Source organism: Leuciscus leuciscus, assembly GCF_965113295.1.
Source record: "Leuciscus leuciscus genome assembly, chromosome: 24".
NCBI lineage: Eukaryota > Metazoa > Chordata > Actinopteri > Cypriniformes > Leuciscidae > Leuciscus > Leuciscus leuciscus.
In genome coordinates, this window is record NC_138723.1 from 11569685 (window position 1) to 11588017 (window position 18333).

The 18333-nt window shown below is 36.6% G+C and overlaps 1 protein-coding gene across 3 annotated transcripts in view; it reads left to right on the forward strand.

Annotated features, from left to right (window-relative positions):
• LOC309488642 (protein unc-13 homolog B-like) overlaps positions 1–18333 on the forward strand; it is a gene marked incomplete at its 5' end in the record, with an annotated part of 92545 nt that overhangs the window by 72335 nt on the left and 1877 nt on the right. For all 3 annotated transcript variants that reach the window (XM_082156903.1, XM_082156902.1, XM_082156904.1), the window contains 18 exons: positions 74–142; positions 236–325; positions 439–579; positions 1561–1691; positions 1779–1864; positions 2005–2131; positions 2691–2787; positions 3161–3304; positions 3814–3891; positions 4648–4725; positions 9899–9987; positions 11741–11887; positions 11971–12094; positions 12352–12402; positions 13999–14076; positions 14161–14308; positions 16078–16170; positions 16267–16426. In XM_082156903.1, coding sequence (XP_082013029.1) covers positions 74–142; positions 236–325; positions 439–579; positions 1561–1691; positions 1779–1864; positions 2005–2131; positions 2691–2787; positions 3161–3304; positions 3814–3891; positions 4648–4725; positions 9899–9987; positions 11741–11887; positions 11971–12094; positions 12352–12402; positions 13999–14076; positions 14161–14308; positions 16078–16170; positions 16267–16426 — 1931 coding nt within the window. The remainder of the gene's footprint in view (positions 1–73; positions 143–235; positions 326–438; positions 580–1560; positions 1692–1778; positions 1865–2004; positions 2132–2690; positions 2788–3160; positions 3305–3813; positions 3892–4647; positions 4726–9898; positions 9988–11740; positions 11888–11970; positions 12095–12351; positions 12403–13998; positions 14077–14160; positions 14309–16077; positions 16171–16266; positions 16427–18333) is intronic.

The window sequence follows — 18333 nt, forward strand, 5'->3', positions numbered from 1 at the left end:
AATTTTCATATTGATGCATCCCTGCAATGTCCTGGATGGCTGAAAATCTTGCTTCATGTTTCTCTTCTAACAGAAAGAGAGGTTTGTCAAGCTCTTGGATCAGCTGCACAATTCCCTGCGCATTGACCTCTCAATGTATCGCGTGAGTTTTAGTGACTTACTGGCTTTTTCATTTACAACCTATTTTTAGCACATAAGAGGGTGATTCTCAGTGTTTGTCTCTTCTCTTTCTTAGAACAATTTCCCTGCGAGCAGTAAGGAACGTTTGCAGGACCTCAAATCTACAGTGGACCTCCTGACCAGCATCACCTTCTTCAGAATGAAGGTGAAGAATGACAAGCAAAAAATATTAGAACCAGGTTTTGATTCTCAAGCCTATTTTCCATCAGTGCTTATTTTGTCAGTTATGTATACTCTCTACCATCTTACTCTGGATAGGTCCAGGAACTGCAAAGTCCCCCGAGAGCCAGTCAGGTTGTGCGAGACTGTGTCAAAGCCTGCCTCAACTCCACATATGACTACATCTTCAACAACTGTCAAGAGCTGTACAGTCGCCAATATCCTCAAACCGGAGACACGGTTAGACACTCACTCCTCTACTACCTACCATTTATGCATACTCTCAAGATATAAAGCTGAAGTGTCCTATTTCTCTGCCACTAGCGTCACCAAACAGGGTTGAAAAATAAGTTAACAGATCGCCCAGACTCACACCAATGCTTTAGATCTGGTCAGGATGTTCAAACAAACCATTTTAAAACGACCACAACGTATACACTTTATACACTTTTCAGGGCAAATCAACAACAAACTACTTGTAGTCACTGCAAACAAAAATGGAATGGAAGAAAGTATTTTCGTTTTTTTTATATATATATATATATATATATATATATATATATATATATATATATATATATACACTAATATAGTATTTATTAATTTGTTGAATCAGCTCTCATATTTTGTTGTTCTTTTGTCTTTTGTTTCTTGTCATTTTTTTATATATATATATATATATATATATATATACATTTTTTTTTTGTATTTCTATTTAGCTTTTAATTTTTATTGAATTTATTTTAGTTTTTGTAATGTTAGCACTCAGCTTTTTTTATTTCAGTTAGTTTCCAAGGCAACATTTTTTTTTTTTTTTAAGTATATAATAATAATGTATATTTTGTATATATGTGCGTATGTGTTCTTTCAGCTTTATTTAAAAGAGCGAAAACATTGTTTTAGTGAAAAATAACAACACTGTTTTTAACATTAAAACATGACTTTTAATGTAATACAATTGAAAATTTTAATTAACTTTTTTTTATTTTCTACATTTTAAATGTATTAAACATTTACATTTTTAATAATTTGAAATACTAAGTAAGCATTTATTTTAATCTCAGTGTTTCGACAGAAGGATTGGGTGTACTTTTCTTGTGTTCATTACATGATAATTTTAATTTATATAATAATTATTGTTATTATTAATATTATTAATAATTAAATAAATAATTATCTTTTACCATGCAAATGATTCATGCATATTATAATTTTTTTCAGCATAAGGACGAGTGCACTGCAGAAGATCAGGGCCCGAGCATTAAGAACTTAGACTTCTGGCCCAAACTCATCACCCTCATTGTGTCCATCACTGAGGAGGACCGTAACTCTTACACCCCTGTCCTAAACCAGTGAGTGTGCACACAAACCTATATACACACCTCATCTAACTCTATTGTCCTGCCATCATGTGACTATCTGTTCCTGTTTCTCCACAGGTTTCCTCAGGAACTGAACGTTGGGAAGTTGAGTGCAGAGGTCATGTGGAACCAGTTCTCTCAGGATATGAAATACGCCATGGAAGGTCAGTTACAGTTCTGTCCAATGATTTGGCATATCAGAGATACCAACTTCTTTAAACTTCAAACTAAAATCTTGTGTGTCATCCTTTCTTTTTGTTTAGCCACCAAATGTTGTTCATATTCAATTATTCTTGCTCCATAGAACATGAGAAACACAGACTATGTAAGAGCGCAGACTACATGAACCTGCACTTCAAGGTCAAATGGCTGTATAACGAATATGTGAAGGATTTACCAGCCTTCAAGGGAGTTGTTCCCGAATACCCCACGTGAGTGAGCTCTTCATCATCTCAACTACCAAACCAAAAGACGCAAAAACGTTTTTCAATATTTGTTAACATCAGGGGCCAGATTTACTAAATCGGGCAGATTAGCGTGAAAGTGCAATTCCACAAAAGCGCAGATGGAGTCTTAAAGTTCTGCGCGTGATGATCTGACGACACGCAAATTAAACAACACTAATGCAGCCGGATCATTTCCATAATGACCGATGCAATCTACCAAGAGCAGCGCAAATTAGCGTCTGGTTTAAGAAGTGCTTTTTTTGGCCGTTAAATATCGGTGCAAACACCAGTAAATTGATGAGCTCAAACCTTAGTAAATCACCTTGTGTGATTCATTTAAATACTCTCCTCCCATAAATTTTGCATCTGAAAGGGAAACTCCTACAAATGCATATGCAATAAGGTCAGCTGCAAAAATAACTGTCCGCGCCTTTTCAGCGCTAATTTTTCACTGCATGTTTAGTAAATCCTGACAGTAGTTTTTTAACGGTTTGTGCTGGCGCAAGCTGTTAGTAAATCTGGCTATATGTCTTTTGTTTTCCAGGTGGTTCCAGCAGTTTGTGCTGCAGTGGCTGGATGAGAACGAGGATGTGTCCATGGAGTTCATGCATGGAGCCCTGGAGAGAGATAAAAAAGATGGAGTAAGATGTTTTTCAGTGCAATTTCCCTCTAATAGCCTGTTATCTTTCACAAATTATCACAGAAGTGTTTCTTGGGCTTTATGGTGCTCTTGCGCCCACAATCCGGTCGTTTTGCCTTTCAAAACTGTTGAAGAGTTCAAAAGTTTTGCCACATGCACGTTTTTTTCAGAGTAATTTTAGATCTTCTGTACAAAAATGAGTTTCTTCCTGCTTGGATCAGCTCACCCTTGTGTCTGTATAATGAGGGATACATCATTCAAATTGTCCAGTAATCGTTATTTGCCCTGACATTTAGCAATTACTGAGTGTTAAATTTAGACACAAAACTGAATGGAAATGGCATTTAAATGATGTGCTTCTATCTCCTCTACAGTTCCAGCAGACGTCAGAGCATGCTCTCTTCTCCTGTTCGGTGGTGGACGTCTTCACCCAGCTCAACCAGAGCTTTGAGATCATCAAGAAACTGGAGTGTCCCGACCCCAAAGTCATGGCCCTCTACAGCCGGCGTTTCGCCAAGGTGGACCAGCGTCCCTCCTAATCTGATTACAAATAGATTCATGTCAGAACAAATGTCGACTGTCAGAGCATTATCTCGTTTCTAGAATTATCTGCGATTTCTGAGAGAATGGCCCATTTTTAGCCAAAGGGCATCTTGGTGCGGAGCAGATGAAGAATGTCAATGGTGCAAAAACATTTGTCTGAAAGAATGAGATGCTGTTGTAATCAAATGAAACTGCTTAATGCAGGCCTTTCCATTTAAGCTTCAGTCAGTCCCCAGACCAAGTCTCTGATAGAAATGTATAGTCCCCTCAAGAATGTTTATGGGACATGTGGAGAGTTTATTGGGCTGATGTCCAGCAGTTTTATGGTAGCAGGCACAGAGCGCCGAGTGCTGAGATGGCCCCAGAGAGCTTCTACTAGATTTCCTGAAATGCTTTTTCATTTGTTTGGTTGGTAATGCTATTACCAAGACATTTTGACTTTTGAAAAACGTTAAGCTCGGTTCTTATTCCTTTGTCTTCACAGACCATTGACAAAGTCCTCCTGCAGTACAGTGCCATTTTGAAGAAGAGCTTCCCGTCCTATTGTGATAAGGAGAAGATTGTAAGTTGTTCTCTTGGTAGTTGACATTGACATTTCTGTTAGTTTGCTGTCTTTTCTAATACATCTCTCTCTCTCTCTCTCTCTCTCTCTCTCTCTCTCTCTCTCTCTCTCTCTCTCTCTCTCTCTCTCTCTCTCTCTCTCTCTCTCTCTCTCTCTCTCTCTCTCTCTCTCTGCTCTTTCATTTGTAAAGTATTCATCATTTGGATTATTTATTATCACATGGTCACTAAATTATAAAACTGTTTTTTATTTATTTAAGAAAAATCTATTCATTTATAAATATTTATTTAAATGTATGGATCTTATTATATAATAAAAATGTAAATAAATATAATAAATGCATACAACTTATACTTAAATGTAACTTATATAATATAAATATATGGAATCAAATATATAATATTACATTATATCAGTAATTTTAATACTTATGCGTATTTTAGGTTAAATAAAACATTTTATATTATTTATTTATATATCTTATAAATGCGAAATCTAAAATATGCACAAGTATTACATTTACTAATAGAATGTAACTAATAGAATAGAAATAATATATGGAATAAAATATACAAAGTATAATATATTAGTTTTAGGTTAAATAAAATAGTTATTTACATCAATGTTGATATTAAACTATTTAGTCTGCCTCTGTTTGCTTGCATGTCAAGCATATTTTGAGTACAGGCTAAATGATATGTTTTTTTTGTCTTTTTCTTCTAATAAATCTCTCTGTGTCTCTCTGTTTGTCCTCAGCCATGCGTCTTGATGAATAATGTCCAGCAGTTGCGTGTCCAGCTTGAGAAGATGTTTGAATCTATGGGTGCCAAACAGGTAGGAGAGCAGCAGAGAAAGGTGACCTTTCCTAAGCACAGGAGTCATTTGTCTGGGACATTAGAGGACATCAGGGGCCTGTATTCTCTCTCTGCATATTAAGAGAAATCTTTCCCATGTGTATCCGGATGGGCTTGATGCAGCGTTGTCATTTATAAAATTAATGTTTCGCTTTCAGGTTCCTGTAGGAATTATATAAACATCAAAGTGTTTCACAGCTGTTAATTTTTTTTCTTTGATAATATCATTCTACTTAGCTCGTATTGCATTCATTACGGTTTGGCTGATGTTAAAGCAGCATTTGTGTGTTTCCTCATCAGATTGCCTCAGAGGAAGCCAGGGTATGACTAGACCGCTCTAGAATTAGTAGAGTAGTGTTAGTTTTAGCTGTTGTGAATGTGTCAATCTGACGGTTTGAATTTTCTCATAGTTAACATGACAGCAGACTTCAGAAATATAAAGCATGTGATTAACATATTTTTTTTAAAATAAAGTTGGATTCAATAGTGGACCCTGGGGATGAGGTGGAGGAGGAGGAGGAGGTGGGTACACAGAAATGTTGTGTCCCAAAATACACATATCTGTGTATGTGTGTTCCTAAAGGCATTTCACTTTTTTCGTCTGTCATTAATCAGGTTATTGAGGACAATGTGGAAGATGGCAAGGTGGGTGCAAGTAGGCTAGTACCTATTGTGCCAGACATTGATAAATAATTTCAGTCCTGGCCACTTTTCCATTCTCCATTCTAGTGTACCCATTTACATAGAATTAATATTAGAAAAGATAGTAGTTTTGAATGTAGAGTAGTTGCTTGTGTTGTATATGTAATGTGTGCTTGATTAGAACCCTGATGTCTTGAATCCTGTTGGATCAGATGGCTTAGAATTCGTTTGGTTGTATTCATTTGGGGTGGATGAGAGATTGAGGTTAGTGCGCGTGTGTGTGTATGTAGTCCTAGTAAATCCTATTTTATGGGAACCAAATGTCCACAAAAAGATAGTAATACCAGTAATTTGTTTACCTTGTGTGGCTTTTTTTTTTGGTCCCCATGAGTAAAACAGCTTATAAATCATATGTTGAATTTATGTTGAATGTTGTTTTTCGAAAGTGTAAAAATGCAGAATGTTTTCTGTGGTGGATTAGTTTAGGGTTAGGGGGCAGAATATAGTCATTATGTCTATGGAGAGTCCCCATAAATCATGGATACCCATGTGTGTGTGTTGTGGCATTAGTTGGAGCCTGTCTCAGGCTGATTAGTTAAGGATTAGTGAAGTCTTGCTTGTGTTTCTGTGCATGAGACAGTGACATCCAGCTCTCCACATTGCTGATCTGTTTATTTGCTTTTTGCTTTTTATAGGTTTGTTAGATTTGTTGAACGGCAGCATTTAGAAATCCCAGTCAGTTTCAGATTGTTGTCGTTGACTAAGTGTAAATTTGTTTGATGGCTCCCCTTTTCTTTGTAAATTATTATTTTTCTTTGTATTTTAAAAGGACAATTTAGTGTCTATCATTTGTTGTTTTCAAAAACTGTGAATAATTCTGTATATGCATTTGTTTTTTAGTTAAAATCTATACATCTTTAGGGTTAGGGTAAGGTAAAAAAGTTTTACTAAAAAAGTAAAATGAAATAAAGTTAAAATTCCATAAGAGAAATGGCATAAGTTTTTTTTTCAGAGAATATATCTTAGATTTATTAAAGTATATAAAGTTGATTTATATTGTAAAGTTGTTTTAAAATATAAATATCACTAGCTTTTGTCAGAATTTGTCACTAGCTTTTGTCAGAAAACTCATATTTAATTTTCTCATATATTTTCTGAAACATGTTTTAATATCTTATGCAATTTTACTTCTGAAGTATATTTATTAGGTTTTTATAATGTGCAAAAATATATTTATTTATTTATTATGGTAAGTTGTTTGTGTTCTTGGCAGTTCTTTATTGCTTAATGATTCTGCTCTATTAGATATATATATATATATATATATATATATATATATATATATATATTATTTACTTCGCAATAGAAAAACAGCGGCCCTTTCTTTCTTTCTTTCTTTCTTTCTTTCTTTCTTTCTTTCTTTCTTTCTTTCTTTCTTTCTTTCTTTCTTTCTTTCTTTCTTTCTTTCATGTGATATCAGAGCTTATAAGGTGGTTCTGAAGGAAGCTTGACCCATTTCCTTGTTTTAAGATGTAAAGAAAGAGTGCATCTCAGGTTTACTCTGCAGTGACATCTGCTGGCCAGATTTCTCCACAGCTCTTTGCTTAGGAAGGTGGTACATTACGAGAAGTTCATGTTTGTATGGGCGTCACACATTAGCTTCAGTACTTCAGTTCTGACTGTATGATCTGGCTTCTGTCCCCAGCTGGAAGAGAGTGAGGATGAGGAGGACGAGTTACAGGAGGTTTGTTATTGGATCATGCGTGCTGGATTCATGGTTGTTTCATCCGTTATTGTCCATTTAATCTCCCAAACGCCCCGTTCCAGCCCACAGACACGCTGCTGTCCCAGTGCCGGCAGTCTGCCGTGTCTGAACTGTGTGTGAACTCCCATCCGAGCCTCAGCCCCTCCCCTCCCCCCGTGAAGCCTTAAACAGTGGCTCACTGTGACCTTCATTTGTGTCTGTGTCCTGTAGGGGAATTTATTACATTCTCTTCATACCCTCCACCAAAGATCATCTCAAACCCTCAATCTGATTTTACAGACTAAATTTCAAATGGAAAAAAAAAGGAATAAATAATAGCAGGCTTTATATAACAGCTTTTATGTAATGTTCAAAAGTTTGGGGTCAGTATAAATATCTTTTTCAAAACCAATTAATACTTGTATTCAGCAAGGATGCATTAAATTGATCAAAATGACAATTAAAGACATTTTCTAACATTACAAAAACATTTCTATTTCTATTGTGAACTTTCTATTTAAAAGAATCCTTTAAAAAAATATATTATGGTTTCCACAAAAATATTAAGCAGCACAACTGTTTTCAACATTGATAATAAGAAATGTTTCTTGAGCATCAAATCATCACATTAGAATGATTCCTGAAGGATCATGGGACAATGAAGACTGGAGTAATGAATTATAATAATTCATCACAGGAATAAATTACATTTTAACATCAATTAAAATATTTTTTTACTGTATTTTTGATCAAATAAATGCATAAGAGACTTCTTTCAAAAATATTTAACAGTAGTTTATCATTTCAATTTATATATTTTGTATCATACACGTATTTATACCACTTCTTTATGTATTTAATGTAAAAAAAAATTAATTTCATAACTGTTCAAAAATTGCACACCTCATATAAAAACCTGAGGTGGACTAAATAAACTAAAATTTGAGTCTCTTATTTTTTTTCCCCTATTTATTCTGTTTTCATATTGAGTATCATATTTTATATTCACTCTTTTAACCATCACCCTAGTGTTGCTCCCTAAACTGCACAGTAATTGTTTTACTGTATCTCCATATGAGAAGTGGACAATTAAAGACTTTTTTTTTTTCTTAACCTTGCCCATAGATGGAGATCTCAGAGGACAAGGTGTGTATTGAGTCCCTTTGAGTCACTTCTTAGAATGTGATTTTGTCCCTGGTTTTTATTTTTTGTGTTACACATTCAAAAATTAATCCTGATTTGCACTTGGTACTTAATTCTACACCATTTCTTTATATCTATGAAAAGCCTGAGAAAGCTGACAGGAAGCAGAAGGTGAGGCACAGACTTGCTCATTCAAGCAATCCTTTTAATAAATAGATTTTGTCTCAACCTTCCTATTGGTCCAGAAATCAAGCAAAATAACCTTTAATTTTGTTGAAAGAATGAGAGTTGGTTCATTAGCATGACCAAGTGTTGAACATTTCGGGATTGGTTGATTGTGCTAGAGCAACAGCATTTTGGGCCAATAGGACTATCGAATGCAAATTCCCCTGACTTTGATTACCCATGATTGGGTGAACATGAGTTCAGCAGTGATGACCCATAGGATTTTTCCATTGGCTTTTGGATTATTGCAGGTAATAAGCTCTGTGGCAAAACAAAAGTTTATGATTCGTATACATTTTGTCCACCATGACTATCTTCACAATTAAACAAACCTTTTATGAATTTAGATGCCTAAATACAATCGCCAGAAGTAAAAACTAAACCTAGGCAATTAACAAATTAAACTACGGTCTCGTGACTTCAACATCACCATCACTAAGCTCCCGACAACTAACCCTGAAAGTATGTGTTAAAATAGTTTGCAAGGGTGCAATTATAAACACAATGTGTGTGTTAAAGCAGAATAGTGAGTAGATGAGTTTATCTGTTCGGCGTGATGGTGTGTAATGTTCCCGACAATCTCTGTAGTCCCATTTAGACACTTGTTGGCAACTGCCTTTTACAAGTAAAGTAAAACCTCAATATCACTGATCATTACTGATGTATTTTATGTCATAGAATAAAACATAAAACAAACAAAAAAAACTTGAGCTTGTTCACCACAGACTTTATTTCAGGCATTTAACCAAAAACCCATTCAAAAATACCCATGGACTTCAGGACAATGGGAACGGAAGTGCTGAACTGCGAACTCATTTCTTGGTTTTGGCCTACAAAAATATGTTGTCCCCTGAAGCACTGTATTGCATCTGCAGTACATGCTACATGCTATAGTCATTACATACTAATAGTATTCTATTAGTAATAGTATCTAGTTCACCAGAAAGATTTAACCCATCAGCCCTCCATCCTTTTCAATTCAGCTGATTAGTCTAGTTAATTTATGGGGTTATGACATAATTGTTCAAAATGAATGAGAGTTAAACGTGTTCCTTTACTTTGCTCTTTCTGAAGGTGGTGTACAGCAGTAAACAGGTGGGTTACGCAGCCTGTGCTGTGTTTGTGTGTGTGTTTGAGAGCTCATAAACGGAGCACATATACAATAGAGGACTCCAGTTCTGTCTTTCTTCATTTCCCCTCTCCTCTCACTGGGACTGTGTGAATTTTCACAGGCTATTCTTGCCCCATCACCGTAAACCATGTTACTTTTCACCCCCTCTGAACTGCCATACCATCAGTGAAGCATTGGGGTTATGAGAATGGTGTTTGTGCACCGGGTGAAATGATGTGACGCTGGAGAGTCACAGAACTAATCTGAGCTGTCTGTGTGTGTCTGCAGCTGGACACCGAGGCCAGTGACATCCTGAATGATCTACAGGTCAAGCTGAACAACGTCCTGGACGAGCTGAGCAGCACATTTGGAAACACGTCAGTGTTTTTATATCATGTACACATGGGTGAATCACATGAAAAAAGACAAAAATGTTCACCCAAAAATGAAAATTCTGTCATTAATTGCTCACCCTCATGTTGTTCCAAACCTGTAAGACTTTCGTTCATTTTCGTAACACAATTGAAGATATTTTTGATGAAATCTGACTGATTTCTGTCCCTCCATTGACAGCTACGCAACTACCACTTTGATGCCTCAAAAAGTTCCTAAAGAGATCGTAAAACTAATCCATATGAATGGAGCGGTTTAGTCCAAATTGTCTGAAGAGACTCAATCGCTTTATATGATGAACAGATTGAATTTAGGCTTTTATTCACATATAAACATTCAGAATCAATGAGGTTCATTCTCGTGTTACGCATCACGTTTGAGCTTCCACAAGAACCAATGAGGTTCATTCTCGTGTTACGCATCACGTTTGAGCTTCCACAAGAACCAATGAGGTTCATTCTCGTGTTACGCATCACGTTTGAGCTTCAGCAAGAACCAATGAGGTTCATTCTCGTGTTACGCAGCACGTTTGAACTTCCACAAGAACCAATGAGGTTCATTCTCGTGTTACGCAGCACGTTTGAGCTTCCACAAGAACCAATGAGGTTCATTTTCGTGTTACGCAGCACGTTTGAACTTCCACAAGAACCAATGAGGTTCATTCTCGTGTTACGCATCACGTTTGAACTTCCACAAGAACCAATGAGGTTCATTCTCGTGTTACGCAGCACGTTTGAACTTCCACAAGAACCAATGAGGTTCATTCTCGTGTTACGCAGCACGTTTGAGCTTCCACAAGAACCAATGAGGTTCATTCTCGTGTTACGCAGCACGTTTGAACTTCCACAAGAACCAATGAGGTTCATTCTCGTGTTACGCAGCACGTTTGAACTTCCACAAGAACCAATGAGGTTCATTCTCGTGTTACGCAGCACGTTTGAGCTTCCACAAGAACCAATGAGGTTCATTCTCGTGTTACGCAGCACGTTTGAGCTTCTGAAATGAACGAAAGTCTTACGGGTGTGGAACGATATGAGAGTGAGTAATTAATGATAGAATTTTCATTTTTGCGTGAACTATCCCTTTATTTTCAGTACAAATTAAAGGCAGCACATGAAATACCACCAAAATGTATAAATACTGCATAGTTTAAATATTTCACAATTGCACTATATTAATTATAATTGGTAGAAAAGTGTGCTTGATGAAATTATTCTATCTCGTATATCTCATTAATGTGACACAGTATTTTATTTATTTATTTATTTATTTATTTATTTATTTATTTATTTACACGTGAAAAAGTTAGTGTAATTATACAAATAAGTACTGAGTAATATTAAGAAACAATTATAGGTTTAGGAATAGGAACAGGGCTCAGTTTAGGGTTAGTTGCACGTAACTGCATATTTTAATGTTATTACAATAGTAATTACATGTAACATGTTACACGGACACTGTAAAATGAAGTGTTACCAAAAACTGTAATACAATGGAATTGGTTTGTTAAAATAAGCATAAACAAAATGTAGTACAACAAATACCATGATATAAAATATAGAAATTTTATAATAACTATTATTAGAAATAAATTATATTTATTTATCATTATAATTTTTATAGCTTCACTCTTTGCTGAGTAAAGATTAAAAAGTAATTGATTTAAATGAAGACTTTTGCACTTACTGCAGTCCAGCACGTTTCTTCTTCATGCTAAACTCTGATGTTCCTCTGTAGTTTCCAGAGCCGTATTGATGACTGCATGCGTCAGATGTCCAGTCTGCTGTACCAGATCAAAGGTCCCGTCAGCGCCAACAGCCGTAACCAGGTGGAGGCCGACTCTGATAACATGCTGCGGCCACTGATGGACTTCCTGGATGCAAAGTGAGTGAAAAACTCCTCACCTGTACAGAAACTACCATTCGTGTACCTGAAACCTGCTCTGATCTGTGTGTATTTGTGAGCAGTTTGATGCTGTTTGCCTCGGTGTGTGAGAAAACTGTGCTGAAGAGAGTGCTGAAGGAGCTGTGGAGGATCGTGATGAACAGTCTTGAGAAGACCATCATCCTTCCTCAGGGCAATGACACCTTTGTAAGACCTGCAAGAGATTCTCACACTTTTCCCAGACAAAGCTGTCTAATGATTTGTTTAATGTTAGATGGACCCTAAATGCTTACTTTTAAGAGCCAGTGGCTCTGTAGCAATTATTTTAGACTGAAACCTTTTAAATGCTTCCTGTAAGAAATACATCGTCTTGAAAAGTAAAATGTTAACATGCAAAATCCCTGTTTTACATGTGAAGATTTCCCCAAACACAATGCTGTAACACTTTTATCTCTTTCTGGCAGGGAATGATATTTTCAGCGGCTAAAGAACTGGGTCAGCTCTCCAAACTCAAGGTACCGCTTTAGGCTTGTTTAATCCGGACCATGATCTCTTTAAACCAGCTCAGAGTTCAGCAAGAGAATATAAATGAAGAGTCTCAATTTAAATCCCATCTACATGTACATCTACACAAAAACAAGTTCAGGTTTAATCCTTCTGAACAGAAACGCTTATTTGAAATGACCATTAACCGGTTAATAATGTTATCTTGGCGTTCTGTTTAATATTTTAATTTGGCAGTCAACCAAACATGAATTCAAATAGTACGGCCTATGCAAATGTGACAGTGTGACATCCAACGTGAGTGAAATACCCGCACTCAGTTGTCAAGTCATCATAGGCAAGTCGCTGACATTAGCTTTTGGATCTCAGGAGTTTTTCCAAGGAAATGTCACTTACCGTTTAAGCATTACAAATAAGTGAAAATGAATGGCAGGATAATGTCCAGCATGGTGTGTGTTTTTAAGCCAGTGAAAATTGGAGGTTAGTGTAGGACCGCTACTATTCAGGAAAAAAAGAAGAAAAAAAACTTAATATTTTACAAATAATTAAACACCATGTTGTCATAGTTAGTATTGCGGCTTTATTTGTGGTCAGACACTTGCATGTGTTACTATATTATTAGTATTTTACTACAATCAAGCTCAAATGGAGTTACAATGTTTTTCATCAGTGAATGTCGGAGATTTGTGTTTTGTCAGTCATTAGAACGTCCGTATCTGAGGCATTAAATGCATTGCATCACGTTTTCATCAACTTACAAGGTTACCAAGTTGTAACTAGGCGAATGCTCAGTTTTCTGTCATTTAATACATTTGACCGAAATCTTGTAAACAATTTTTTTTTAAATGCTATGCACTGGCAGTTCATTTTTGTTCGTCATTTTTATTTCTTTCTTTCTTGTATTTGTGGTCATTTAAATTATCACATTGTGACCTTACATTTCGCAAATCTTCTTGTAATTGCAACTTCATTTCTAGTCATTGCAACTTTATTTCTTGTAATTGTTTTTTTCTTGTAACTGTGACTTTATACGCGACAACGTGACCTTGCATATCATAATTGCAATTTTATTTACAACTTTCTTTATTTCTTGTCTACGCAACTTTAATTCTTGTAAATGTGACTTTTTTTCTTGTAATTGTGACTTTATATGGAACAACGTGACCATACATCTGATCTTTGCAACTCTATTTATTCCTCATAATTGCAACTTTATTTCTTGTAATTGTGACTTTATTTCTTGTAATTGTGACTTTTTTTCATGTAATTGTGTCTTTATATGCAACAAGGTCACATTTACATCTCACAGTTGCAACTTTATTTCTCAAAATTCCAACTGTATTTTCCTTTCTTTCTTTTTTTTAAACGGTCTCACAATTATTCATATTTTTTACTCTGAGGTAGAAACAGGTTTCCATAGGTTTCTGATGTCAGAAATCCAAAAACATTAAAACATTACCGTCTCTATTTACAACTCAATGACATCTATTCAGATACTCCTGTCCATTGAGGTGATAAGAAGGAAACTGTTGTAGAGTTTTGGTTTGTGTCAGAGGTTGTTTTTTGTATTGTGTGGGGTTTTTTTAAAATAGTTTTTGCCTCTGCAGGATCACATGTCTGGTGACGCAAAAAGCCTGACGCCCAAGCAGTGCGCGGTCATGGACGTGGCCCTCGATACCATAAAGGTATAAATTATGTTTTCTCTAAAGCAACTGTAAAGTTCCATGTTGTTTCAAAATTAATCTTTGGTTATTTACTATCCTCTGCAGCAATACTTCCATGCTGGAGGAAACGGATTGAAGAAGGCCTTCCTGGAGAAGAGTCCTGAACTGTCCTCACTGAGACATGCGCTGTCCCTCTATACCCAGACCACTGACACACTCATCAAGACCTTTGTTACTTCTCAGCATGCTCAAGGTAAACACATATAGTGACACATCCACACTATCTTCATAAATATAGCATCATAATATCAATATTAAAGCAATAGTATGACAATCATTTGCACATGTTGTTCTAAACCTGTATGACTGACTGACTTCCGTGGAACATAAAAGTTCACACAGTTTTTTCCATATAATGATATAACTTCACTGATCACACACTTATATCTTCCTATTCATATCTTTTGATATCTTAATGATTAGTTTAAGCAATGCTTCACTAGGTGTCAGTATTGAGCTGTGGATAACTGTAGACGGGACTCATTTGAATACTTTTTGTACAGAAACCTCTTGATCTCTTCAAGCTTTATCTGTCTCTCACTGCTTATTGTGGCTACTGTCCATGTTTCTCTGTTGTTGTTCTTGTTTTTAATGCTTTGCTTTTGATCGTTGTCTCTTTCACTGCTGCTTCTGCCTGTGTCTCTGCCCCAAGTGCATAATGGGAAGGGTATGAGGATAACACCTAGTGAGAAAATGCCGCCCTCCAGGGGTAGGTCACCACAGACTCCCTGAGACCTGAATACCCTCACAGACCCCTTCTCCAGATCCGTTCCTACATTTGTTTTGGGTTAATTTGCCCTCTAATGGGGTGAATCTCACAATCACCATGTCATATTTCATCCAAAACTTAAAATGAATAAATGTTATTTTGCATGAAGAAAATGAAGCCTATTTTAGGAACATAAAAGACGCCATGAAATATCTGGAAATATCCGGTTTATGTATTTCCAGGAAGTTGAGATGCAACATTTTTTAAATAGTTAGTGGTACTGGGAAACAAGGAGGCAGGAACAGAGGAGGAGCACATGGCCAACATAAACAAAGACAGAGCCATATGTTCAAGCACAACACAAACATAGAGACATGAAACAAAGACAACACAGACAAAGCTGCCAGGGCAGAACCCTGACACTCCCACTGTAATTTAGGCTCTGCGTTCCCTTTGTCATTGTTATCACTTCCTATTTATGTAAATTGGTTACAGTTGGTACATCTTTCCTCTCTGTTTTTCTAATGCTTACATTTTTCTTAAAGGGGTCATCGGATGCAAAATTCACTTTCATATGGTGTTTGCTTATAAATGTGTCTTTGCAGTGTGTGGACACAACCACCATACAATGGAAAAAATTAATTCACTCCTTTTTTTTTTAATCCTCAAGAAGTCTAAACACTCTCAATTATCAGGCCATTTGATGTCATAATGCTCATGCTCCGCCCTTGCCCACTGACGGACTGTCCTGTATTAGCATATTTCTGCACTCAGCCATTCGACACCCCCCATGGAAGAGAGGGGTGGGGTGAGCAGTTGCTCATTATCATTTTAAGAGACATGCACCGAAACAGGTCACTGTGAACAAAGCTGTTTTTGAGGAGGTAAAAAGGGTGTTGTTTTACACAACCATTGAGGAATTTTAACCAAAGTATATTACAAACAGAAAACCATACCAACTTGTGGAAAATGGGCATCCGATGACCCCTTTAAAATCTCCTCCACCGTGCATGTGAGGCCTTTGTTTCACTGTGTGTGTACCTACTCAACCCTAATTTGGTACTCCAAAGTGAGCTAAACCTGACAAAACCTAATTTTGGGTATATTTAGGGTTTTCTGAGAAAGAATTTGAACAGATTTTCTTTCTTTCTGGTTAGGTTATAGTATTTATAACTTCTCAATAAAAAAAAAAAAACAGAAGTCTATGGATTATCCCCATTTAGATAACTAAGTAAATATATCTGTGTGTTTAGGCTCAGGAGTTGATAAACCAGTAGGGGAAGTATCCATACAGATCGACCTCTTTACTCACCCGGGCACAGGAGAGCATAAAGTTACAGTTAAAGGTATGTTTTCCTGCATTTTTATCTATTTTAAGTGGGCTTTTTTTCTGTTCCACAAGTGTATTGTCTGATGGCAGAATCACATTTTTCTTTGTCTAGTTGTGGCTGCAAACGATCTGAAGTGGCAGACGTCTGGGATGTTTCGGCCGTTTGTGGAGGTCACCATGATCGGCCCTCATCTCAGCGACAAAAAGCGCAGGTTCACCACCAAATCAAAGAACAACAGCTGGGCGCCCAAATTCAACGAGACCTTCCATTTGTGAGTGCAAAACCTAGTCATTCAGGACAAATTAGATTAATGAACAACGGTACAGTAAACAATGATGCGTGAGGAATTAAATGAGAGCACAAAATGGTTGCATCTCTCTCTTTCACAATTATGGATGGATAGATAGATGGATGGATAGTAGTGTGGATAGAAGGATGGATGGGTGGATAGTGTGTAACGGTACACAGAAGTCATGGTTCGGTACAGGGCCGGAGTGGGGCCACTTTTCAGCCCGGGAGTTTCAGGCCCAAGACCGGCCCTCTTTTTCCATGGTGGAATTCCAAATTAGCACTTTTTCCAAATTGGATAAATGAAGCAACAGTTCAGCTCTTACTATTGTGTATTTTTTATTAATACCATGGTTCAACAAATAATGTAAAGGTTAAATAATAATTCACTTAAGCTGAGAAGTTAACAAAAAATATGCCACTATTCCACAAGGATAGGTTGATAAATTAACGAAAGAAAGAAAGAAAGAAAGAAAGAAAGAAAGAAAGAAAGAAAGAAAGAAAGAAAGAAAGAAAGAAAGAAAGAAAGAAAGCATTTGAAATGTCTTCCACAAAGAGGCATATTGAACTAATGTTTACAGTTTTATTTGTATTACGGTAAAAAAAAAGCTTTTTTTAATCAAAAAACGTGATACCTACTAGATAAATGAGGCCTATGATTAATCAGATGCAAATAGAAATATAAAACCTGTCCTAATTGAAAGAAAACAAGTTGACATAAATCTCTCATTATACTATAATATCACCCAATATTGGATTCAATCTTTTTAAGCTATTTTTTGTAGGCCAGTCATTTTTGACCGGGAACACCACAGGTGTGTCTATGTGCCATTTTGTACAAAATAAAAGTTTTTCAAAAACAAATTTTCTGGTGAAAAATTAAAGTAGACTAGTGTGATCAACAGTGCCAATTTTTTCATATTTTATGTAATATTTACAAATTTGTTGAAGATTGAATCCAATATTGGGTGATAGCATAACAAGTGATTTGGAAGCTATTTTTTGTACCGGGAACCGGGAACACAAAAGGTGTTATAGGGTTTTGAACACAACCTGAGGGTTAAATAACTTTAATTCATATTGTTTACTCTGGTATCCTCTCTACCTGTCCCTGTAGTCATCATGGCCTCCTCATTTTCAGCGGGGGACTGGCTTATCTGCTGCTCAGAAGCTACAAAAAAATTATTAAGAGGTCATTTTACTGCATACACAGATCAAGCTTGAGTTTTGTTATCAATATTAAATTGCATAATATTTGCAAAGTATATGAATCGCCATGTATTGGGTGATACAAAAAGGCTAATATTTTAATTAAATTTTATATTTTGCTTGTGAGTAGGTTAACAACGCTACTAGCCGAATAATTACATTGCAGCGTTGCTAATGCTAATCATTACTAGGCCTATCCAAAGTCTTATATAAATAGTCTCTGGCCTATCTCTCTTTACCTGTTGCCACTTGTGTTTGTCCTCTTGAAAATAAATCTGTAAGCTTGGCACATTTGGCAGCATCCTCCTCCAATGCCTTTCTTTTTTTCAACCTGGCTTTTTCAGCCCCTCCTGGCCTCTTCCTCCCATCCATCCTCCCTAACGCGTACCGTTACAGTAGGGCCGGCCCAGCTATCGGTAGGCACCGGCGGTGCCGCAGTAGCCTACCTGAGGAAACGCTTGGGAAAAGACGGGCTATGGACCCAACCAACTCTATGGGAGGGGAGGGGAGAACTCCCTCTCATGGTACAACCCATGCAGAGGCTGCGCGCTGCGGTGTCAGAATGCGGAACGTGTGTTGGAACTAACGTGACAATTTGACAAATGTAAAAAAAATAAAAAAATAATAATAATTCCTCGACCGGCCCAAAAGTGAAGCGGCCCACCGGGAATTCTCCCGATT